Source organism: Pseudophryne corroboree, chromosome 2, assembly GCF_028390025.1.
Source record: "Pseudophryne corroboree isolate aPseCor3 chromosome 2, aPseCor3.hap2, whole genome shotgun sequence".
NCBI classification, from domain to species: Eukaryota; Metazoa; Chordata; class Amphibia; order Anura; family Myobatrachidae; genus Pseudophryne; species Pseudophryne corroboree.
Genome location: NC_086445.1, coordinates 874936674 through 874962424, shown reverse-complemented (window position 1 = coordinate 874962424; position 25751 = coordinate 874936674). Strand labels below are relative to the sequence as shown.

The 25751-nt window shown below is 42.1% G+C and overlaps 1 protein-coding gene across 2 annotated transcripts in view; it reads left to right on the top strand.

Annotated features, from left to right (window-relative positions):
- CORO6 (coronin 6) overlaps positions 1-13965 on the top strand; it is a 258150-nt gene extending 244185 nt beyond the window's left edge. For both annotated transcript variants that reach the window (XM_063955951.1, XM_063955952.1), the window contains 3 exons: positions 1427-1484; positions 4162-4392; positions 7545-13965. In XM_063955951.1, coding sequence (XP_063812021.1) covers positions 1427-1484; positions 4162-4392; positions 7545-7667 — 412 coding nt within the window. In that variant the 3' untranslated portion in view covers positions 7668-13965. The remainder of the gene's footprint in view (positions 1-1426; positions 1485-4161; positions 4393-7544) is intronic.
- The last annotated feature ends 11786 nt before the right edge of the window (positions 13966-25751 follow it).

The following is a 25751-nucleotide window of genomic DNA, read 5'->3' as shown; positions in this document are numbered from 1 at the left end:
AACTATAACGGGCAATGCAAGATTCATTTGGCTGACATTGCATGCCACATCACATGTTTAGTATATGCATAGCATTGTGCGATATACACATAAGAAAATGATATATGAATCCTATGTTACTGCAGTGAAGTCTCATAAACCATAGGTCTGCAAACTCGGTCCTCATAACCCCACACGGTGCATGTTTCGCAGGTAACCCAGCAGGTGCACAGGTGTATTAATTACTCACTGACACATTTTAAAAGGTCCACAGGTGGAGCTAATTATTTCACTTGCGATTCTGTGAGGAGACCTGCAAAACATGCACTGTGTGGGGGTAATGAGGACCCAGTGTGCAGACCTGTGTCCTAAACCTATGGTTTAAATAGAAGTGATCTGCATTGCCACCTGGTGGCCATATGTGTTTTTTTATTTTATCCTTGGCATCATCACATTCATCAATTCTTTTTAACTTTGGGTGATTCCAAGCCTTTACACTACACCACCTTACTGTACACTAGTAACTCTGAGAATTACGTTCTAAATACTATGATTTTGTTGGAGCAATTTTTATACAAAACAGTTTAATTCGTCAGGACTGGAGACGATATTTGACTAGTTAGGGGTTTGCATTTAGCTATACACATCGCCATGTGAAATGAGCGGCATGTCAGCATTTGAGAGAGAGAAGGAGGGGGGTGGGGAAACCCTGGAAAGGGGTATAGACAAGAAGTTTGGCAGACAAGCAGTTGGAGATACCATTAAGGATAAAGGGGGGGAGGTAGCTTTGAGTGTCATTAGGGTTTAGATGCTGTTGAAAAAAAATATATTTGATTTAATTGTAGAGAAGACATCTTAAAGGAATATTAAATATACACCCAGCTGCTGGCCAAACAGGTCCATCACTTTGGTCACTTACATGCCAAACTGGATATGGGGCCTGATTCCGGGTGGACGGTAATCACACAGTCACTGCGTTTTTGCACACAGCGGCTGTGCGAAGTTATGAAATAGCCGCAGGAGGTGTCTTAAGTAAAAAGATTCCTACTGCTGGCTTCTGTGATCCATTACTGCGTCCAAGGACGCAGCACACAGGGCCTGTATCATACACATTTTGTAGTGTGTATGGATTTCCAATCATCTCTCCGACATTTCTGCCCATAGTTCCTTTAAAAACGTCAACTTTTGTGATGAGTTGTAGGACAAATTATCGAATTGATCGAATTGGAGCGATAATTCACTAATGTCTACACTCGAAATCCGTTCTTCTCAGGATCTTTTAATTACTGAAATTTGTAAAGATGTCAGATCTGAAGTGAATTCATTCAGGTGTGTACCTAGCGTTATCTGACCTTAGCATAAAGTCTTCTTTCCTCCTGTAACATACATGTAGTAGACTGTGCATGCGTGTGACATACTGACTGTATAACATAATCAATCGTTACAGGTTTTTCAAGCTGCATGAGCGGAAATGTGAGCCCATTGTCATGACAGTACCAAGAAAGGTGAAGAATACATTTTTATAACGTTCCCTATATTATTTTCTGATCTCCATTATCCATTCATCCCAGCTCACTTAGGGGGTGATTTATGAAAGCTCGTAGAGAGATACAATGGAAAACAATAAAGTACCAGCTAATCAGCTTTTGTCATTTTACAGGCTGTATTTAAAAAATGAGAGGAGCTGATTGGTTGGTACTTTATCTCTCTCCAGGCTTTGATAAATCTCCCCCTTAGCATGTTACTTACCTCTCCTCACAGACGTCAAGGTGAGATTTAAACCAAAGACATCACTAGTTTTGTGTTCTCTGACATGTCCTAGGATTGCAAGTTCCCAAATATATGATGAAGTTCAAGTATCCCATATATACTGCAGGTGATGAATTTGTTAATTATAAATAAATCAGGATAGTTTTCACTTCAAATGAAATCACTGGGGGAATTCATTTGTTTTGGGTTTCTAATAATCCCGTCTAAACAGGACTTTTAAGACGCCCAGACATTTGCCACACAGCCGCCCCGATAATGCTGCTGCCAAGCCCCCATTCGGAAGCCACCGCTACTGCAACGCTCTGTCTCCACTATGGAAACGGAACGTTGCCGCCCCGTGAACGCCTTTGCCTGTCAGTCAGGCAGAGGCGTTTGCATTTACTGCGAGTAACCTGCAGTAAATGTGGGCGCATGCGCAGGATGAGCCCTGCGCATGCGCCCACGGGGCGAATGCTAAAATTCCGGTTGGATCGCGATTTGTGATGCAACCTGGATTAGGCCCTTAGCGCGCATTTCTCCTTGCACCTCAGAAGGCTGCAAGAAGGAATGTCATCCCTGCGACTACTGGGAGTCTAAACGAAGCAACAATTGAACTGGTTCATTTTGCGCCCCCTAGTGGTAACCGCGGGGTAAAACAATTGAATCAGCCCCATTGAGAAACCACTTTCCTCATTGCAACCATCAGCATACAAAGAGTTAGGATAAGAGCATATAATATTATCATTAAGATATCTATCTGAGGTAAAATACCATATTTCACTTTTTAAACTCTTGGCAGACCGTTTACTAAATAGAACCCCAGGTAATGGAAACGTAATGACTCCTCCAGATGCATAGCCAGATTAAGGGGAGGTGCACAGGTCATACTGTTCCTCGGACCCCCCTCTGTCAGGGGGTCCCCGGCCAGAGCACATAGACATCACTAGCTTTCCCTCTTGTGCAGCAGCAGAACCAGGCAGCCATAATGTGAGGACAGTATGCAGTACAGGGAGAGACACAGCAGTATCATGTTTTATGAGATACAGAGACAGCTTCCCCACCAGAGGAGAAATAGGAGGGGGGAGAGAGTTGTAAGTGACCCAGGGATCCCAGCTTCTCCTCTTCCCTACCTGGGTGTATGGGTTCTCTGTTACCTGTTATCTAATGAGAGCATTTGGGTCTAGAGAGAGAGACACACATAAACAAACACTCAGAGCTCTCCTGAGTCCTGTACCAGTGTGTTAGTAGTACAGAGGATGCTACTATTTCATTCTTGCAAGATAATTTCTAGGTTTTATTTCTCTGTGTATTTTTAGGTTGTTCAAGTTGTCTTTGTTCCACTACAGGAAAACTTTATAAAATAGTTGTCTCTAAGTTAGGTGGAGCTATAAACAGTACCCCAGGCATTATTAAACTATTAGTTTGAATCTAATATATTGCACACCATTGGTTTCAATTTAATATACACAATCTATACCTCCCAAGGGATGTAGTTGGGATCACGGCACTCGGGATTCTGCCAGTCAGAATGCCGCGCCGGAATCCCCGAGGGTTAGGTTTAGGCTGTGCAGAGGGAGGGTTAGGGGAAGGGAGAGGATTAGTCTTAGCTGTCTTCTGCACCCCTGTCTGCATTTCAAATAGTCGGGATGTTGGGGTGCCTTACCCAACCTCCTCCCAACATGACCCATTCCAGGAGAGATAAAATGCTTTCTATTTGGAATTCCCTCTTAATTTATGATTGCAATCACCTATATTGAAATACCTTTCTTAGAAATTATATAGTTCAACGCAGGTGACCCCAGAAGGAAGTCCAGGTAGAGAGCAATTTGTCCCTCCTGGTTTGGGTCATGTTGGGATGTATGCACAATATAATATACAGTACAACCCACCTCCCCCCAGGCCCCCCGTCTTAAGTACGACAGCCCCCTACCCCCCAAGACTTAATCCATCCCGTCTAGATGGACAGCGTATAAATACACATGCAGAGATGCTTTATGCTTAATCACCAACGGGTGTAATTCACGCTTGCCCATACCACGGTGTCTGCATTCTGGTGTCCGCATATAAAGTTTGTCAGCATTCTGATTGTCGACAAGCCGTATGTATCCTTCAAGCATACTTACTAAGAGGTCAATTTACTAAGCCTTGGATGGAGATAAAGTAGACGGAGATAAAGTACCAGCCAATCAGCTCCCAACTGTAATTTTTCAAGCCCAGCCTGTGACATGACAGTTAGGAGCTGATTGGATGGTACGTTATCTCCGTCCACGTTCTCTCCATCCAGGGCTTAGTAAATAGACCTAAGACTTTTATAGAAACCAGCCAACGTCATATAACAAGAATAATTGAACACATACAACCCTTATTATTTCATTAGCCAAATACAAAGGTAACATGAAATAAATATAATACTGTTTGTGTTTTTACTTCCAGTCAGAACTCTTCCAGGATGACCTGTACCCAGACACGCCTGGACCTGAGCCAGCACTGGAAGCAGAGGAATGGTTTTCGGGACAGGATGCTGATCCTATATTGGTATCACTAAGAGATGGTTATGTTCCTATAAAGAACAGGGAACTTAAAGTCACAAAGAAAAATATTCTGGACAACAAACCTCCAACTGTGCCACGTAGAAGCTACTCTTCCTGTGAATCTGGATTCTCTGTGAGTACCCGGCACATAACATTACCTACATACATTGCAGGCTAATGCCCTACGCATAAGTGTTTTCTGCCTGAATGCATCTTCCATGCTGAAAATATGCTCTACCAATCATGAAGACAATGAACTTTTAACAAGTAACTAATACCCTGATTCTTATATTTTATTATACAATAGTTCACTTTTCGACAAAGTACAATACAGCTATTTCAGGACGTAGGCCTACATTATTATTCATTTGGAACTTATTATCCTTGTCACAGAACCACTATTTAGTGGGCTCCGGTATGATATACCGGCAGACGGGATGCCGCTGTCAGTACAGCAACATCGGCATCACGTCTGCTGGCATCCCGGCAAGGAATTCCCATTGCGGGCTCGACGCGATCCACGCGGTTCTGGGCTAGTGCCTTGCTTTGCACACCAAAGGTTCTATTCCCACTCGGTTGGTGGCGTGGACCCACCAACCAAGTGGGAGAGCGGAGTGGGTGTCAGGATTCGGACTGTCGGTAAAATGGCGGCTGTCGGGATTCCGGTGTCAGTATCCTAAACGCCGGGATCCCGACAGCCGGCATTTTAACTGAATACCAAACAGATTACTTCTATGCTTTCTGGTGTTAAGTTGCAGATACCTTCTCTTGTCCATCCTGTGCATTACAAAGGACAGGGTAGATAAGTCATGCATGTGCAATGCTCACAGGTCTGCACAGCAAAGTCTGTTGTGACTTGTGAGGAAACTGTGTTAAATGTAGCTCTGCAGTCAGGGCAGTTTTGCCACAGTTTTGCCACTGGAAAATTTGTCACCAAAAGGGTGGGAGACAGCGGGTTGACTCTACATATGGGTAGTCCCAAACCATTGACCACTGCAGCCATCTTTGCGAGTTGCTATTATGTACTTTTCTCCAGAAATATATTGAAATGCAGAGCTCATTACGCATCACCTCATATAAGGTGGAGCCGGTATACCTGTCACCAGGAATGTTCAAGCCATTCAATCTCTTGCAGAATTGCTGTACAGTATTTGATAGGAGGCATGGGCTCTCATTCCGAGTTGATCGCTCGCTAGCTACTTTTAGCAGCCGTGCAAACGCATAGTCGCCGCCCACGGGGGAGTGTATTTTTGCTTTGCAAGTGTGCGAATGCCTGTGCAGCCGAGTGGTACGAAAAAGTTTTTGCAGTTTCTGAGTAGGTCTGAACTTACTCAGCCCTTGCGATCACTTCAGCCTGTCCGGTCCCAGAATTGACATTAGACACCCACCCTGCAAACGCTTGGACACGCCTGCATTTTCCCAAACACTCCCAGAAAACGGTCAGTTGACATCCATAGAAGCCTTCTTCCTGTCAATCTCCTTGCGATCGGCTGTGCGAATGGAATCGTCGCTAGAAGCACTGCACATCAACGATGCTGTTTGTACCCGTACGATGTGCGTGCGCATTGCGGTGCATGCGCAGTATCGTCTTTTTTTACCTGATCGCTGCGAAAATTGGTAACGTGCGATCAACTCTGAATGACCCCCATGGTTCCTTGAGATCAGCTGACTGGAGGAATAGGGTAATGCAACAAAACTTTGGGGAAAGTACTGTAATGGTAGTTTGTAATTATCCTGTTTGACATTTTAATAAAAAAAAATAACAAGGACATATGTCCATGAAATTTTGAGCAGGTGATAATATTTACTCCCTGTTTTGTCTGCAACAACATCTGTAGTGTAGTCATTACATAAGGGACACTTATTGCTGTATATCGATTCCTTTTTTTGGGGGGGGACTTAACGGGATTGATGAGTTTGCTGAGGAAATAATTACGCTGGATAGCCGTGTAATCTCTGTTAGACATATACAACAAGAGTAAATAGGTACACTCCAGTTCCCTCATCTGCCAAAGCCCTCACTGTTTGTGGGATCAATACTATTTGGTGCGAGACACCCAACGCTTCTTTCCATTTTTCACCTTATGGGCATTGAAGACGCACCACTCAGTCTGCACTAGAGACTCTGGGCTGTGAATCTTACTACTAAGGAATTAGTTTTAAACATGTACAAAGTCACAGGTGAAGCATGATGGAACTTGGCGTGGGAAAAAGCTGCAGCCACTACATTGTAGCATTTCGTGTACAGAATGAGATTTGCACACAGATGTACAAATATTGCACATTCAATTGATCAGCGTAATCTAGCAGAGTAGTTTTGACACATCAAGCTGTTTTATTAATGTGAATAAGACGCACGGGACCTGGAATACCAGGAGGGGCTGTTTGGCGCGACTGCAGCAGTGATGTAGGATGACATATCTATAGGCCCACTATGATGGTCTCTGGGGGGTCTTAAATAAACCCTTTAGTGACACCAAGTAGGGTGTTCCCGGTGTTTTATTCCTTTTGTGTGTGTCATATGGGATTATAATACATGTTTTTTACACCTGCATTAATATATAAATTCAGCATAATGATCTGATGGTACACACCTCACTACTCTTTTACTAACCGCCATTCATATGGCAGGGTTCATAGCCCTATATTCTACAATAAAATGATTGGCTCATGACTGGTAATTGAAACGGGATCGGTATGAAATACCTCCAATCAAAATCCCGACGGTCGAAATTCCGACAGTAATTGACCGACGGTCAAAATCCCAACATGGACAAAATACCGACATTTAAAATACTGACATGGACAAAACACAGACATGTAAAATGCTGACAGGTCAAAATACTGACATGAGTTTAAAAAAAAAAAATTGTGTATGTCGACATAGGTTGACATGGACACCATATAAGTGTACCGCGTCCCCTCGCATGCCCGCTATTATATTCCCCCTTCAGGTCCACTGGGATGGTAAAGTATGAACAAGTCGGTTTCAATGAAAAAACCAATGAAAAACGCATGTCGGTATTTTGACCTGTCAGCATTTTACATGTCGGTATTTTGACCTTGTCGATATTTTAAATGTCAGTATTTTGTCCATGTCAGGATTTTGACCGTCGGTCAATTACTGTCGGAATTTCGACCGTCGGGATTTTATTTGGAGGTAAATTGACTGCATCCCATTGAAACAATGTACAAAATTCAATCAAGAGAACTATATTTTATATATATACATATATATATATATATATACACTCCAAATTGACATTTACTGTTTTTCTTCACTAGAAAGTCTCTCTAGAGGACCTCCTTGAAGAAATCAAATGTTTACGAGCCACTGTTGAATCTCAGGAGAAGCGCATCTCAAACCTGGAAAACCAACTACATGAACTTTCCAATGGCACCGCCTGAGACAGGACTGTGAGATTCCACCGACCCAGAATGCACTTCAAGAATTACATGCCCTTTTCCCTAGCAAGCAAACCTGATTATGTTTTACAGGAGGGGATGGAGCCAATGCATGGACTCCAAAAGGAATCTCCCCAATTTATCCCATTCATTGTTAGAGGAGTCTGCAGGGGCCCTCTTCCTTGGGGTGGGTTATGTCTAAGGGACTGGGGATAAAGACTAGTCGCTATTTTTTTTCCAAAACGCTATTAGACTCCTCCATCTGCATCCCCACAGAGAACAATCCATAGGCTGCTTTAACTGCTGAAATGAAGATTCGGCAATCTGAAACAAAAGCTAACATCGGTAGTGTGCAAGACTTTCATCACTTGTAGCAATGGGACAAAGTACTTCCAGTGAATTAGAAGCACATGCCATATTTCCTCTCCTCCTCCTCCTCCTCCCCTTTCCCTTTCCATTATTTCCCAGCTTTCTTACTTTTGATACATTTTGAATGATGAATTTTAGAATAATCACATTTTGGTTTGGCAAGAAGATAAAATTATATACATAGATATAAAATCTATAGACTAACCGCTTTCCAGAGAAGCAAAGGTATTAACGTTTCTTAGGTGTAAAGAAGAACACCTAAAGTTTAGATTTATAAATGACAAAATGCAGCATTAGGCTTATGTCTATGGCATTCCAAATCAAAGGGGCATCCCATCTCGCTACCACCCCCCCTCCCCTGAACTATGCTCATTTGTAGCTAATACTACTGGGCAGTATCCCATCCAATCTTAATTAGGAATGTCTTACTGTAAATACAACTCTTTATATACACATTGCGGCTACATGTGTATAAAGTGTACCTGTAACCTATACACAGTCATGATCATGTACAAAGTGCAAAATGCCCTTGGTAGTGCCCTTGGTGATGCTGTGTACATACATAGCAGATGCATCTAGATTTCCTGCTGCAGAGCAAAATGGTATCGGTAGTGGAGGAGCGGTCGCTTGCACAAGGCGATGGGAGCTTGGTTGTGTTAGGGTGTATGGAGAAGGCAGTTTGGTGCATTTTGTTTTGGGGAACACAGAAACACAATATAGAATTCTGTGGAGTAGGATCATTGAAATGAAGTTCCAGTAAGGGGCAGAGAGCAGCATTGCTAGAGGCTTCCCCTGCTGTATATATAGCAGCACAGCAGCTACCTTCTGCTTCTGGTACTGCCTCAGAGCTGTCAGCGTTTTGTATGGGTCTTGTGCCATATAATCTTTCAAACAAAGAAGTGCCACATGTAATAAACACAGTCCTAATGACTCCTCAGTGTCATGAATAATTTAAGTCATAAATGAGACTAATTAAGCCGCATTTTAAGAGAGAAATAGAAAAACTAAATGTCATAACATGGTTTGTTGTAAAGTGCTGAAAGGTTGGACTATGATGCAGCAGTACACCTTTGCACAGTATGCCCCTCCATTACTCCACAACCCACAGACTTAGCCGGAAGTACGGAGGCATCTCTTCCTAGCGGAGGTGGGTACCGTGGGCAGGGTGGGCCATCTTGGTGCACTGCTGCTCAGACAAGGAGTTTGGGACATCCAGTGTTCATAAATAAGAAGTAGTGGAGGCAGCAGTGTGGTAGGCTAGGCCAATACCCATGACCAGGCAGCCAGTATAGTCAGTAGGAGCACATTGTCTCATTGACATATGCTGGTAATGGATCGGCTGCACTCTGTGTAGGTAGCTAATGCACGTTAAAGTCTTCCATGATTTAGAAATATTAAACCTGTCAAAGGTCAGGGAGACTGAAGTGTGATTTTTTAACATCCGGTTGTTTAATTATTCTTAATGATCTAATGTAATTTTCCTGTTGTGAAGACAAGAACTAACAGCGGACTGCTTCTGTGTTACTATGTGCCATAGTTCCTTGCTGCGTCCATCCATATTCTGTGTTGCCATGCACCCTACCCAGTGGGGCAGTAATAGCAAATATTACACTGGTGGCCATACAGCTTTGTAACGCCACTTGCTGAATACTGTCTACAGTACTTCACATAATGATGTCTATTACAGCTGGGTTTTTTTGTTTTCTTTCCACATGATGTACTTTGTGTGATACTGCCCCTCAGGTTTTCAATATCTCTGTACAAATTTTCCACCCATGTTGTGGAAGCTGTCTATCTGCTCACTAGAAACTAGTAAGAACTCTCAGGTGTAAGAACGTTTTTGCCTTGCTTAGAGTTTGATGCATTGAATGACGTCTGTATGGTAAGCAAGCCGTATCACAAGACATGTCCAACTGAATATATAGAAGTAAATCTATGGCAGACATATATGTACACTTACTTCCAGCAATAGTGTACAGTTGCAGAGGTTGCATTACCCTCTTTGTACACAATAAACTGTAATGAAGTGACATAGGGGGGTCATTCAGATCTGATCGCTGGGCTGCTTATTTAGCTCTCCTGCATTCATATAGTTGCTGCCTCCACTGGGAGTATATATTCACTGTGCAAGTGTGCAATCCTATGTGTACGCCGAGCTGCTAAAATTAACTTTGTGCAGTCTCTGCGCAGCCCAGGATTTACTCCTACCGTGCGATTAGAACAGGCTGATCGGGGCCGGCGCTGACGTCACACACCCTCCCTGAAAACGCTTGGGCACGACTGCGTTTTTCTGAACACTCCCAGTATGCGGTCAGTTACCACCCACAAGTGGCTTCCTTCTGTCAATCCCCTTTGTGAACACCAGTGCAATTAGAGTTTTCGCAGCATTCTGTTGCTGGCTGGCAATGCCCTTTGTTGTTGTCCGACACGCGTGCGCATTGCGGTGCATACGCATGCGCAGTTAGTACCTGATCACCCGCTGTGCGAAAACACACTGCAGTGATCACATCTGAATGACCCCTTATATACAAGAGTGAATACTATCCTAACACTGTTAGTGATAAATGTGACAGTTCTTCCTGCATTTGACCAAATAAAGATGACAAACAAGAAACCTAACACAGATGACCACAACTTGACTTAATATAACCACAATGTTAATCTTTTAACTACTATATGCTGGAGGGGTTCAGGGGCTAATTCAACAAGGAACGCAAAACTGCGAAAATACGTAAAATCTGAGACAAAAAATACAATTTCTGAGACAAAAAATACAACTTCTGAGACATAGCAAAAACTGCGTATGTACTACGAAAACTAGGCGTGTAGGGGGCGTACTAAAGGGCTGGACTTGCAAAAACTACGAGCAGGGGCATGTTGTGGGCGTATGCAGATTTTAGATAGGCGGAGCATACGCATTTTTTGCAACTGAACGCACATTTATGGTGTGCAGTTTCTGAGTGACTACAGGTCTACCTTAAAATCTGCACAAGCTGACCTCAGTTGTAGAATGTTCGATGTATACTACAATCATTGCTTCATTACACCTAGCTGAAGCAGCTCATGCTGCTGACCACAATTCAGTTTATTCAGCTGCATTGAAACTTCACTACATGTAAGGGAGCTTTAAACTATTTAACACATGTATTACTCAAAAATATATCTTAGTAGTAACCTAATAATTCCTTAAGTTAATAACAATGCAGGTTTGTCAAGAACACACTTGTTTTCCTACAAACGTACAATAACATTTACAAGCAAGTTTTTTTAATTTTTTGTTTGGTTAATGGCTTTTTGTTTAAAAGCTGAGTTTTTTAATGATTTAAAGCAACAAACAATTATCTTCAAAAATCATACCCACATACATGGGGGTATGACAAAGAAACATGTTCAATAACATCACCACAATAATTGTGATTTTGTGGACATTTTAATTTTGCACCACTTTTAAAAAAAAATATTTTCACATTAAACAATAACATAAGGAATGTTAATAATAACAAAGAAACATTAATATGTCATGTATGTAAACTTTCAACATAAAAAAAAAAATCTTCCTTTTTCTGCCTGCGTTTGTGGATTCACCAGCGGCAGTAGCTCGTCTTGTTGTATGACGCATCCTGTCTGTAGGCATTGTTGGATAAATGATATGTGTGGCTGATGTTAAATTGTGACATCAGAAACCTTTATGCAAAAAATGCGACTGTGTAAGTTTTTTCGCAAAAAATGCGGATTTTTAAATCTAATCGCAAAATTTGCAAATTTGACAAGTCCTCCTTTTTTTTTGTAACATTAAATTAGTGTTGCAGATTTTCCGTTTGGGCGTGCTTTTACAATTTTGCGATTGGTCGCAGTTTTTGCTCATTTGTACTTTTTACGATCCTTACTGAATTAGACCCTCAATCTACAAACAGCCACTTGATTCAAGTAACTTTACTCCAGGCCTTGGGTAGCTGCGGTATATTCAGCTCCTAACTAGCTACGGACGTGCCCAAGTCATTAGATTGTATACCATGGAGGCATTCTACACTTCCATATACGCATCATTACTGTACTCCACTAGTGAACAACCCCTTCCTCCACTGCAGGTATAAGGGGCTGCAAGTTTAGATACAGACACAATTTGATACGCTGGAACAATACTGAAATAGGTCTATTTATACACCACAAATGGATGTCCATCCAATAATAAATGAGGTCCTCTGTGCCTTATTTCTCGGTGATGTAGCTAGTTTCAGGTGAACTGACAGGCTAATAATGGCAGGAGGCTTCCATAATTTCTGCAATCACGCTGTAATTGCGGCGTGATCACAATTACAGCGTGATTGCAGTGGGTGGGTGGTAGCCTGCATGCTGTGCGGCCTTGCCCTGCAATGGGTTGCCGCCAGCATGCGAAAAAAAGTATTGGAAATTCTGCTAGGAAACCTTACCGATTGTGGTTCTATGACTGCTGCTACATATTTGTACATAGTTGTTTGGATCTGCCAAGCGGCTTGTTGGAGTCTAAATAGAAATCAAGGGGACTGTGTAATATGCATATTTTCACACATCCACAATGTGCAGGATTGTAGTTGTGAGCTGGCTGATCGGCCCAATTATTGCACAGTGTGTACCTAAGATAACTATAGTAAGGAGTCTAGCACCAGATGACCTAAGAGTCTTACTGGGTTTTTCTAAAGTTAACATCTCTGAAGAATAATTTGGAGCTACACCATGGTGGTCATTCCGAGTTCGCTCGGTAATTTTCTTCGCATCGCAGCGATTTTCCGCTAATTGCGCATGCGCAATGTTCACACTGCGACTGCGCCAAGTAAATTTGCTATGAAGTTTGGTATTTTACTCACAGCATTACGAGGTTTTTTCTTCGTTCTGGAGATCGGAGTGTGATTGACAGGAAGTGGGTGTTTCTGGGCGGAAACTGCCCGTTTTATGGGAGTGTGTGAAAAAATGCTACCGTTTCTGGGAAAAACGCGGGAGTGGCTGGAGAAACGGAGGAGCGTCTGCGCGAACGCTGGGTGTGTTTGTGACGTCAAACCAGGAACGACAAGCACTGAACTGATCGCACTGGAAGAGTAAGTCTCGAGCTACTCAGAAACTGCACAGAGAAGTCTTTTCGCAATATTGCGAATCTTTCGTTTGCAATTTTGCTAAGCTAAGATTCACTCCCAGTAGGCGGCGGCTTAGCGTGTGCAATGCTGCTAAAAGCAGCTTGCGAGCGAACAACTCGGAATGAGGGCCCATGTACGCAAGAAGCAACATTTTAAATTCAATTCTAAATGAAACTGGAAGCCAATGTAGAGACCTTAAAACTCATGTAATAGGCTCACAGTTCCAATATGGAAGTCCATTACCAGGTTTATCAAGTACACATGAGTGTGGATTTGATTGTGGCAATATAGTGACACACACTAAGCCACTAGGCAGTGTAAAATTTAGGTGGAATATGTAGTCTGAAGTTCATAAAATTGCACCAAACAGTAAATATCATGCGCTGGGTAACAGAAGGCATGTGGGCATTTGTTATATAGTACTTGACATTTTGGTATTACTTCCAAACAACACAAAACAATATGATAATGTTTTCTGAAAGTCAATGTATCTAACTTGAATTCACAAAATGTGTCATAAACAGCAACACAGTGTCTATTGTCCACAAAGATGGCTTATATTTTCTTATACATACATTTGCCTTACTTCCTAAATAGACAAATACTTTGAAACCGTATTGAATGTCTGTAATTGGTCATGCCTGGCTGTAAAATAATGCATTTCTTGTGCTGCTCTCTAGCAAAGTGTTAATGACTCTTGTGAATCTGTGTGCACTGAATCATTTAGCAAAAATGGCTGCCAGTGGGACTTTTATTTGCAGACCTAAGCATGTGTTGGGCCTCCCAGGCTAAACAATTAAAATGGTAACAAATTATTTTGTGAATCAGTGAATATGGTGTACATATGTAGACTTCTTTATGTTCAAACAGTGTTGCCTTGCTGATGAGTTCACAATGTATTAGATTTAAATTGCTGATGGACTATTGCTATATTTCTGGAAAATATTTAACTGAACATGAAACCATGATATGAGATTATGTAGTGCCTTGCTAGCAGTTTCAGTAGATGCTGCATAACAGATATTCCTCTTAATAACTTGTTTTATTCTAAGAGCTCTCATTGTCCAGATGGAAGTATACAAATGGTCCCCACATACCCAGCAAAATATAGACACCTCCCAACTGCCCTGATTTTGGCACAGGAAGTTGGAGGTATGTCTGAAGCTGTTAGCGCCAGAGGTTGGTGCCTCTAATACCTGCAGCAGTTCAAGTTTTTAGGGTAGTGAAGGGTTGGTTGGGGAAGGCCTCAGAGACACAAAGATAATGGGCCCTGGTATTAGCGATGTATGACAGGGGCAAGGTCAAGCTCTATGGTTAATATGTAGTACCTGACCCACCAGCCCAAAGCTCTAGGGGGCATGGCCATAAGAACTTGGAAGCATGGCTGCATCTGCCTGGCAGGCCTGGGTACTTTGTAGCATCTCCCTTTTGGTGACAATGGGTGGCATAACATTTAAAAAGTGCTAGACATACCCACACGGGCTGTTTCCATGCCCACATTGATGTCAACATGACTACTAATGGGAAACAGCCAAGTATCCTTTTGGCTTTGTCTGAATGAATTCCAATGTTGAAAGGCCTGCAGGCAAGTTTATGAATGATATATAATATAGTAGGCAGAGATTATTCCAGCACCTGAATTATTAACAGACGAATTATTGCAGGAAATGAAAATGTGAGTTTAAATGTTACAAATGACCCTGCATTGTTTCCTGTGGTCTTCTGTTTCGATGTGGTACAGACAACTTACACTTTTATGTTTATCCTGTGTACACCAAATAAACAGGTCCCCACATGTTTCTGTTAAAGTACAAGGTGTTTGTAATAGTGAAACCAATATACTAAGACTAAATTAATAAATATTTAGCACTATTATCATTAATAAAACACTCACAAAGTATTACCTTAATCTCCCACAGGAAAAATACTTTGATAAACAGGAAGTGGTATAGGTGCCAAGCATACCACTGATGCCGATTTAGTTACTGACATGTTTTTTTGTAGAAAGAAGGTATCTGGCAGATAAACCAAACTGATATAGTTGTGTCATTCTTAATCAATCCAAACAGATAGAGATCCACAGTAGATTTTTTTTTAATTAAATTATAAGCATGAAAAAAAATGCATTCAAAGAGTTCAGTAGCAAGTAGGTCTGACCTCTCCTGTCCCTTGTGAAGGTACCCTTTATACCTTGCCTCTGTGTCACTGGCAGAGGTGTCAGAAACTCACACTGAAGACTCCTGCCCGTGTGGCATATGTGAGCAGAGTGCACGCCCTCCCCCATATAACTCAATCTTGTAACTTCGTCCTCCAAGGGGGCAGCCTCAAATCCAAACATAAGACAGTAAAAAGAAAAACATACCAAGGTGATCACACCTGGATATGCTCATCCTACAACAATATCCTAGTCTCATACCAACCCATGTGTTTTCTAACCTGCAGCTGTATGGAAGATGACAAAGTATCCACATAACTTTCCCATAATACGAAAACATTCTGCACCCGGAACTCCTTATGGAGAGATGTTTCCAGCCAATACATATTGACAAGAAAAAAAACAAATTCTTGAAAAAGAGACAAACTAGGAGGGTTGGGATGGATCCAGTGCTGGAGGATGGCTTTTTTTTGCAGCAGAGATGTTAAGTGGAGTTTCTTACTGCATTCAGTGTATCTGTGACACCCAGAGGTGTAGCTAGGTGCCATGGTGCCCGGAGCAAGGGTATGTTTCGGCGCCCCCTCCCCTGTACTGAATTGGGTGCATGTTACATTTGAAAAGAAAAAAATATTAAAAACCCTAAATTGGTGACAGGGCCGGTTCTAGACTTTGTGGATCTTGGGGGGGGGGGGGGGGGGTTTCCTTTGGGTGCCCCCCATGTTTAAAATAGGGTCAGTGTGAGCCAAAGGTGTGCAACAATAATATTGGGGTGTGGTTTCATGGCTAATGGTGTGGCCACAGAATAGTACCAATTCACATTGCACCGCACAGAAGTGTTCATTATTCACCTTACACCACGCAGTATTGTCTGTTATTCACATTACATCACACAGTAGTATCCCTTATACACTTTATGCCACACAGTAGATCCCCTTATACACGTTACACAACACAGTTGAGCCGCTTAAACACATTATGCCACAGTAGAGCCGCGTATATATGTTACTCTGAGGCAGAGAGGGTTGCTGCAACAGCCGGGGCAGAGAGAGGTTCTGCAGCAGCTGGGGCAGAAAGAGGTGCTGAGGCAGAAAGAGGTGCTGCAGCAGCGGGCACAGAAAGTGGTGTAGCAGGACAGAAGTAACCCTGCTGCACAGATACATGCAGACTGAGACATTTAAAGGTGACTGCAGAGCTCCGGCATGTGCTGGCTGTCAGTGTCAGTGGCATGCCCTCTAACTCTTCCAGCACCTGGAGCTCGCGCTCCAACAGAGCCACCCTTGCTACACCCCTGGTGACACCCAGGAGTAGTATGGGTGCAGGAGGTTGTGCTTCTCATCAGATGATAGGGGTGAGTAAATTAAGTCAACTTCGGAGTAATAATGCTAAAGTTTCAAATTAGGTTTCAATTTATTAACTAAGGCAATGTAGTTAACTCGATAAATGCTCTCAGTGAGTACAATATTGGTACATACAATCAGTATACAAGCGTACACAATGAATTCAAATTAACAATACACTAGACAACGAAGGCTTGTTTATTGTGCAGGAAATCTGTAGACTGTTGTTTTTCAAGTCTGTACTGGATACCTGCAGGAAATGGGTTCATTTTCCTATAAACCTCTCTTAAGAGCTTACTAATTAATTCACAAGGTTTTAACATAATAAAGTTAACTAGGTAATTTCCTGAAATGACACATTGAATTCTGGTAACAAGTACAATATTCATTAATAATCACATACTATACTTCTTCACCGATCGCATGCATGCAACCTATTAGTGTAAATTGGGCCCCAAGTTCTTTAGAGTTTGTGCACGTTTAAATGAATATTAATGAGAGCTCTCTTGCTATTTGTTGCCCGGTTAAGTAGATGCACAGAAATTGACTGTTACTGAATGGTATAACTCAGCGCAGTGCCGTAACTAGACGTTTTGGCGCTGTGTGCCCCCCTATATTCGAAACAGGGAAATTGCGTGTTGCAGGCATGCGGCAAAAACAATTCATGGGGAAAGCACGTGGCCACAGAAAACTACGAATTCACATTACACCACATAGTAGACCCTATTATAAAATATATGTAATTTAAAGCCCCTTATATAAAGTATATACAATGTGCTGAATGGTCTTAGTGACCAGTGTAGAGTAGAGAGAGGGAGGGAGAGACGGAGAGAGAGAGACGTGAAGAGGAATAAAGAGAGGTGTAGGGGAACAGAGAGACAAGGAGACGGAGGGAAACAGAGAAAGAGGCAGGGAGACAGAAGGAGAGAAAGATATATGGGGAGATGGAAGGAGGGGCAGAGAGAGAGAGAGGGGGTATATTGAGCAAGAGAGAGAGGAGATGGAGAAGGGGGAGAGGGGAAGGGGGACAGAAGGATAGGAAGAGTTAGCGAAGCGAAAGAGAGGGGAGATGGAGGGCGGAATAGATGGAGGAGGAGAGAAAGAGGGAGTGAGAGGGGTCCGAGATAGAGAGGGTCTGAGAGAGAGAGGGCCAAGGGGGGAGAGAGAGGGCCAAGAGAGAGATGGTCGAGGGAGAGATGGGGGCAAGGGAGAGAGAGGGCCATGAGAGGCACGAAAGAGAGAGGTCCGAGAGAGAGAGGGGTGGTTTGAGGGAGAGTGGGGGCAGAGGAAGTGAGAGAGAGCAGAGGGAGATAGTGGCTGAGCAGCACTTGCCACTTGTACTACACTTACTGTATGATGCTTATTTCCGTCCTGGCATCAGTGGCATGGACGATCAGTGGCTGCTGCTGCTGTGGTGGTGCCAGGAACAGTCAGGGTACATTGGAGTGTGGAATAAGTAGGACGAGAGCAGCCCCTCTGGCCAGCCGGCACAAGCAGCATTATTGCTTCGAGTCAGGGGGAACAGCTGAGAGAAGGGAGTTCAGCCCCTCCTCCCTCTCCAGCCGGCACACAAAGACTCTGTGCAGCGGACCCTGGTTCCGGCATACTGACAGTTGCCGATCTGGTCCCTGCAGTTCAGGAGCCGGCATCTGTAAAGCTCCCGGCTCTGGCGTACTAACCGCTGCCACTCCGTGCAGTTCAGTGCGGGGAGTCTGCTCCGTGGCAGCTGTAAAGACCTCTGCCTGCCTTCAGCATACTGACACAGCTGCCGCTCCGGTCCCTGCAGTGCAGTGCGGGGATCCCTGCAGTAATGGCCCAGCAGCTGGCGCATACAAAGAGGATCGCAGGTGGATGCGGACGGTTGCGCCCGCAGGACATTTGCGCTGTGTACAACGCACCGTCCGCCCACACCTAGTTACGGCACTGCCTCAGCGATACAGACTATCTTATAAATTAGTGCTGCTCCTCGTAAAACTGATTTGTTGTTCCAAATGAGTCTAATAGCTGTTCCCAGTCAATAAAAGTTCCAGATTTTCACTCAGGGGGGTACATTTGCTAAGGTGGGAGTTTTTTAGAACTGGTGATGTTGCTCATAGCAACCAATCAGATTCTACTTAACATTTATCTAGCTGCTTCTAGAAGATAATAGATCGAATCTGATTGGTTGCTATGGGTAACATTATCAGTTCTAAAAAACCTTAGTAAATTGACCCTACTGTCTTTGATCTGTGGCCTCAATTACACAGGCTTTACAACTGACCATTTGAAGCTCCTTGTTTGTAGCTGCTCAAATTATACTGTCAAGATGTACACAAACATTGTATGGAATACAGGCAGCGATAATCACAGACAATGGTGTAATACATGGAATACATAAGGTCATTGAGACAATGAAGTAATGACAATATTCTCTATCATATAGAAGTCTGTTACAATAAAGATTAGGATCACATATCAAAGTTGTAAGAACCGCAGAGAATAGGTGCCTCACCATCTTCCTCACTCCAATCCCCAGCACAGAAAAAAAGTTTATAAAAAAATTGTCTTAATAATGTACAATGGTCATGACTAAGAGGAATAGGGTCTAATTCAGACCTGATCGCTCCTCTGCGAATTTGCAGAGGTTTGCAATCGGATAGTCGCCGCCCAGAGTGAAATACCGCCCCGTGCAAGTCTGCGTACGCCCTGCGAAAAGCTTTGCAAACACCGGTCAGCTGCAAATCCATTTGTAACTCACTCACCATCTAAATTTTTTCCAATCTGTGTGTAGCCCAGGACTTACTCCTCCAGTGCGAAAGAAACAGGCTGATCGGGCCGGAGCTGACGTCACACACCCTTCCTATTAACGCTTGGGAATGTCTGCGTTTTTCCAGGCACTCGCAAAAAACGGCCAGTTACCAACCCAAAACGTCTGATTCCTGTTAATCAATTTCAAAATAGATGCTGATTTATTTTCCAGTTTGGCCTGGTGCTTGCGCATTACAGAGAGCATAAAATACACAGTGAGTTCCAATATACAGATTTTTTATTAAAACATTGCTAAAATATCAATAATGTCCTTATATCCTTAGATGTATTAACAGATGACAGCCTCCTCACATAACATGGAGGTTTGATTTCTCAGAGATGAACAGATTGCTTCTTTCATGAGATCCAATGATACAGGTTGGAGGTTACATCAAAACATAATAGAATACCAACGCGTTTCGTCAGATAGACTTCATGGACTAGATCAGGCCTGGCCAACCTGTGGCTCTCCAGCTGTTGTAAAACTACAAGTCCCATCTTGCTTTGCCACAGTTTTGCTATTATGGAATGCTAAAACTGTGGCAAGACATGCTGGGATGTGTAGTTTCACAACATCTGATGAGCCACAGGTTGGCCAGGCCTGGACTAGATCAACCATCTAGTGTAATGAGCAGTGCATCCAGGTATCACTTGATACCTGGATGCACTGCTCATTTCACTAGATGGTTGAATGAATCAGAGCTTTTCCTGTGAAACTTTCTCACGATTGTGACGTCCTAAGTATCATATGCCTTTTGTAGACACAATCAGGCAACAATACTCACCTTTTCAGCTGCGTGAGGCCTGTTTGATGGAAAATAGTGTCTAGGTATCTATATAGCGCAATAAGGGAGATTGTGTTCTATTCTCTCTATCTATATATATAATATATATATATATATATATATAAAAAAAATAGAGTGCAATAGAGCGCCTGATAGTGTTTATATGTTAAAATATTATTGTACAGCCAGTTCACCCTGTGAGGTGTGTAAAGTGCAATTTTTAAAAAAAAGAACAACTTAGCTCCTTGGAGGCAGCTTCGATCAGATGACGAAGATAAAAACAATTAGGTAGCTTATCTATCCATGATTGGAAATGTCGTATAAACAGCAATTTCTTAGCCAGAGATTCAATTTAAAATCCTGTAGCAAATGCAGGTATCATGCGTACGAGATAAAAACATAAAAACGGCTTATCTGTCCAATGTTAGAAGTATCAGGTGAGCAGCAAATCCCAAGCCCAACGCGTTTCGTCCTATAGCAGAGGACTTCTTCAAGGGGATACATGATGGGAGCAAAGCAGGATATTTATAGAGTTGAAGATTAGTCACATGGCAAACAGGAAATGACACATCACTTCCTGTGACAGGTGCAATAGGTGAACATGCCTTAGTAAAACAGTAACAATGAAACAATGATTTATCTGTATAATAACATAGGCACACTTATAGTAACCTTTATGTATTAGATATAAAGTAAAACATTATTTGGGAGTCCATAAGTGGTTCAAGAGCGGCCGTGGACCGCATATTGGGCCGCAAAAAACGTCACTTCCGGCCGGCGTGTGTGGAGAACGATGTCGCGCCTTTTTAGAATGGACCGCACTGTGGAACGCATCCGCGTCACTTCCGCCAGGCCTTGGCGGAAGTAATATTATCAGTGTCAGCGGTGGCTTCCCAGGTGGAACGCACCGCATAGCTGCTGGTGTACGGGCAGCATCACTTCCGGTCCCGCTTTGGAGGACGGCTTACAGTTACATTAAATGTACGCAAGTTAGTTCCGGGATGGTGACACGCACGGCCATCTTCTTAAGCTGTTACCAGCTTTTAGCCATGAATGAAACGCACGGCCATTAAAAAAAGGGGGAGTATAGTTTAATATTCTGAAAGGAAGAAAAAGTATCTTAAATTCAACATAAAACAATAGCAATAATAAAAATGTGATACTAGTGATGATGGAATAAGTATAAACTTTATATTCAAGAGTGTTCATATTATTGAAATATTCTGAGTGATAGTACAAGAACAGACTTGTGAATATCGTGATGTGAAGTGACAGTCAGGTGAAGGATATTTAATAAAATGATATAGATGGGGCAATCTTTTAATAAGTGAAGTATAATGAGAATTATAAAAACGGGGCAATCTCAAATCCTTCGTTGAATCCGGATGGTGCAAGTGTCTTTAGTTCGAAGATCCAAAACATTTCTCTCCTAGATAATTTGGTCAAAATGTCTCCGCCTCTTTCTCCAAGTTTTACAATTTCAATACCTTTAAAGGTCATTTCTTCCGGGTTTGAGCTGTGGATATCGTGAAAATGTCTGTAGATTGCATGCGTGGTAATTTTATTTTTAATGTTGCGTGTATGTTCCTGGATCTGTAATTTTAATACTCTTTTTGTCTTGCCGACGTACTTCAGTCCGCATGTACATTCCAAAAGGTAACTAACCATTGTGGAATTGCAATTTATGAAATGTTTAATGGTGTATTCCCGAGAGTTATCACTATTTGAGAAAGTTTTTCGATTTCTATGTACCAGTTTGCAGATATTGCAGCTTCCACATTTGAAACAGCCATGGCATGGTTTCGTCTGGTTGGATGTCGTGGATTTTAATAAACTTGGTGCTATGATATCTTTCAAGTTATTAGTTTTTCTGTGCACAACTTGAGGGCGAGGAGGTAGGACATCTTTTAGGACTGGGTCCATCAATAAGATGTTCCAATGTTTGTTGAGGGACTGGCGAATAAGTTTTTCGTGACAGCTGTAGGTTGTAACAAAAGGGACTGAAAGCTCTTTTCCCATCAATTTGATTTCCTTATCCCTCTGAGGTTCCGGTGTAGTCCTAATTTTTCTCAAAGCTTTCTTGATAACATCCTCGGGGTAATCTCTTTCTTTGAAGCGATCAGCGTAAATTTTCAATTGTACGTCTTGGTCCTCTTTTAGGCTGCAATTTCTTTGGACACGGTGAAATTGAGAGTAGGGAATATTGGTTTTCCAGCTTTGTTGATGACAGCTTTTGAAATGCAGATAACTGTTAGTGTCGACCTTTTTGATATAGTTACGGGTGATGATTTTTGATTCTTTAGAGGAGAGTATCAGATCGAGAAACTTTATTTGTGATTTGTCATGTTTCTCTGTAAACTTGAGGTTGAATTGGTTCAATGAAATGTTCTGGAAGAATTGCAAGAAGGATGACTCCGTTCCGTCCCATATGATAATGATGTCGTCTATATATCTTCTATACAGTACTAGTTGATCGAGGAAGGGGTTATTGGAATAAATATGTTCTTCTTCCCAGCTCCCCATCAGTAAATTCGCAAAGCTGGGGGCAAAAATAGTCCCCATAGCTGTACCACGTGTTTGCAGAAAGAAAGAATCTTGGAATTTGAAATAATTGTGACTTAAAATAAAACGGATGAAGTCACATATGGCTTCTTTGTGTAACTGCGTCACTTCTATGTCTCTGTCCAAATTTTTTTTGCAAGCTGAGACTCCGATATCGTGGATAATACATGTGTATAAACTCTCAACGTCAATTGTGACCCACATGTATGTTTCTTTCCATGTGCTGTTTTTGAGTAGATTTAGTACGCATTTGGTGTCTTTAAGGTAAGAAGGTAACTTGGTGACATACTTGCTTAAAAAGACGTCAATATATTTGGACAGATGGGATGTAAGCGAGTCAATCCCTGCGATGATTGGTCTCCCTGGGGGGTTTTGGAGATTCTTATGTATTTTTGGGAGGAAGTAAAATATTGGGATGACTGGAGAAGATGTCATCAAGAACTGGTATTCGTCTTTATCTAATACCTGACAGCGTAGATAATGCACCAACATGGTTCTTAATTCGTCTGTGAATTGTGCAGTAGGATCATGTTGTAGTTTCCTGTAGGAGTTGGTATCGCTGAGGAGACGTGATGCCTCTTTGATGTAGTCCGATCTGTCCAGAATTACTATTCCTCCTCCCTTGTCGGCTTGCTTAATGACAATCTCCTGATTCTGTTGGAGTTCTTTCAAAGCTTGTTTCTCCTTATTCTTCAAGTTACTGTGTTTGATGGGTGACAAGTCTTGATCACAAAGATCTTTTTTGACCAAATCGTGAAAAACAGTTATATGGTGTCCTTTCGATTCCAACGGATAGTATTTCGATTTTCTCTTTAGTCCTGATTTGGACTCTGCAGGAAATGTCGTTTCAGTGTTTTTTTTTGCAAAATGTCTTTTAAGTGTGAGAGTTCTTGTAAATTTGTTGAGATCAATGAACGTGTTGAACTTATTCATTTGGTTGCTTGGTGCGAACTTCAAACCCTTACTTAAGAGTAGGGTCTCTGACTGGGTTAAATGATGTCGGGAGAGATTGAATATACCATTAGAACTGGCGTCTAAACTGGCTGGTATTTTCTCTTTGCATCTTGTCCGCCCTCTGCCCCCCGAGTACCTCTTCTTCTTGGAATGTTCTTTTTGCCTGTGGGGATTTCTTGAATCGTTCCCTGAAGAATGTTCTCTTTTGAGATGGGGGATATTCTCTGTGGGGGTCTGGAGATAAAAAATCCGAATCACTGTTGGATTCATGTCTCTGTAGGGCGTTGAATCTGTTATTCGTGGTGAATCTTCCTAAACGCGGTGTGTACGTGGTTGGTTTCGGTACCGGGTGGTTTCTCCTTTGGTATTGTTGACGTGGTGTATTTTTCCAACCTCTACTTTTTGGGTCTTGATAGACAGGGATGCTCGAGGTTTGGTGAGTTTGAAATCTACTCCAATTTTTTACTTTATTAGTAAGGTAGTCCTGCTTGTCCCGTTGGAATTTTTTCTCTTTGCCTTTGATTACTTCTTCTTCAATCCGTTCGATTTTCTTGGTTAGTGTTAAATCGTTTGCTTTAAATATCTCGCTGTCTTGGTGGGGTGATAACAGACTTTCTTTGATTTTCAGGTCCTCTTCGATCTTCTGAAGTGTTTTAGTTTTTTCGGAAATGATCAACTTCATTAGGCTAATGGAACATTCATGTAAAATCCTATCCGAGCTGGAAATAAATTCTGGATTTTCCACCCCAAACGTGGGGCTTTTGAGGATTCGTAGTCCTCTTGGGATCCTATTGGCAGTTATATAGTGTTCCAGGCCTTTTATTTCCCACCAAGCTTTAATTTCTTTTGTGAGCAATTTTTCTGTGTCCCAGAACAGTGCGTCTAAGTCATCGGTCTGTGGAGTGATCTGTGATGTGATGTGGTTGTCCTCATTGAAAACTTTCTGGCAAAGGTTATTCCTTTTGTCTAGACCTCTATGTCTAAACATTATGATAAGTGTCTAAGGATGGCCGGCAGCTATGCAGTAATGGTTAAAATAGAACAAATGAAGAATAGCGCCTGGACTAATCCTAAGTATGACACTCTAATAAATTGTTATGGAATTAATTAGAGATATTTGTAACACACCCCATAAATCAATGGGCGGCAGCTCATGCCCAGTACAGGGGAAATAGATAAAAAATAGAGTGCAATAGAGCGCCTGATAGTGTTTATATGTTAAAATATTATTGTACAGCCAGTTCACCCTGTGAGGTGTGTAAAGTGCAATTTTTAAAAAAAAGAACAACTTAGCTCCTTGGAGGCAGCTTCGATCAGATGACGAAGATAAAAACAATTAGGTAGCTTATCTATCCATGATTGGAAATGTCGTATAAACAGCAATTTCTTAGCCAGAGATTCAATTTAAAATCCTGTAGCAAATGCAGGTATCATACGTACGAGATAAAAACATAAAAACGGCTTATCTGTCCAATGTTAGAAGTATCAGGTGAGCAGCAAATCCCAAGCCCAACGCGTTTCGTCCTATAGCAGAGGACTTCTTCAAGGGGATACATGATGGGAGCAAAGCAGGATATTTATGGAGTTGAAGATTAGTCACATGGCAAACAGGAAATGACACATCACTTCCTGTGACAGGTGCAATAGGTGAACATGCCTTAGTAAAACAGTAACAATGAAACAATGATTTATCTGTATAATAACATAGGCACACTTATAGTAACCTTTATGTATTAGATATAAAGTAAAACATTATTTGGGAGTCCATAAGTGGTTCAAGAGCGGCCGTGGACCGCATATTGGACCGCAAAAAACGTCACTTCCGGCCGGCGTGTGTGGAGAACGATGTCGCGCCTTTTTAGAATGGACCGCACTGTGGAACGCATCCACGTCACTGCCTCCAAGGAGCTAAGTTGTTCTTTTTTTAAAAAATTGCACTTTACACACCTCACAGGGTGAACTGGCTGTACAATAATATTTTAACATATAAACACTATCAGGCGCTCTATTGCACTCTATTTTTTATCTAT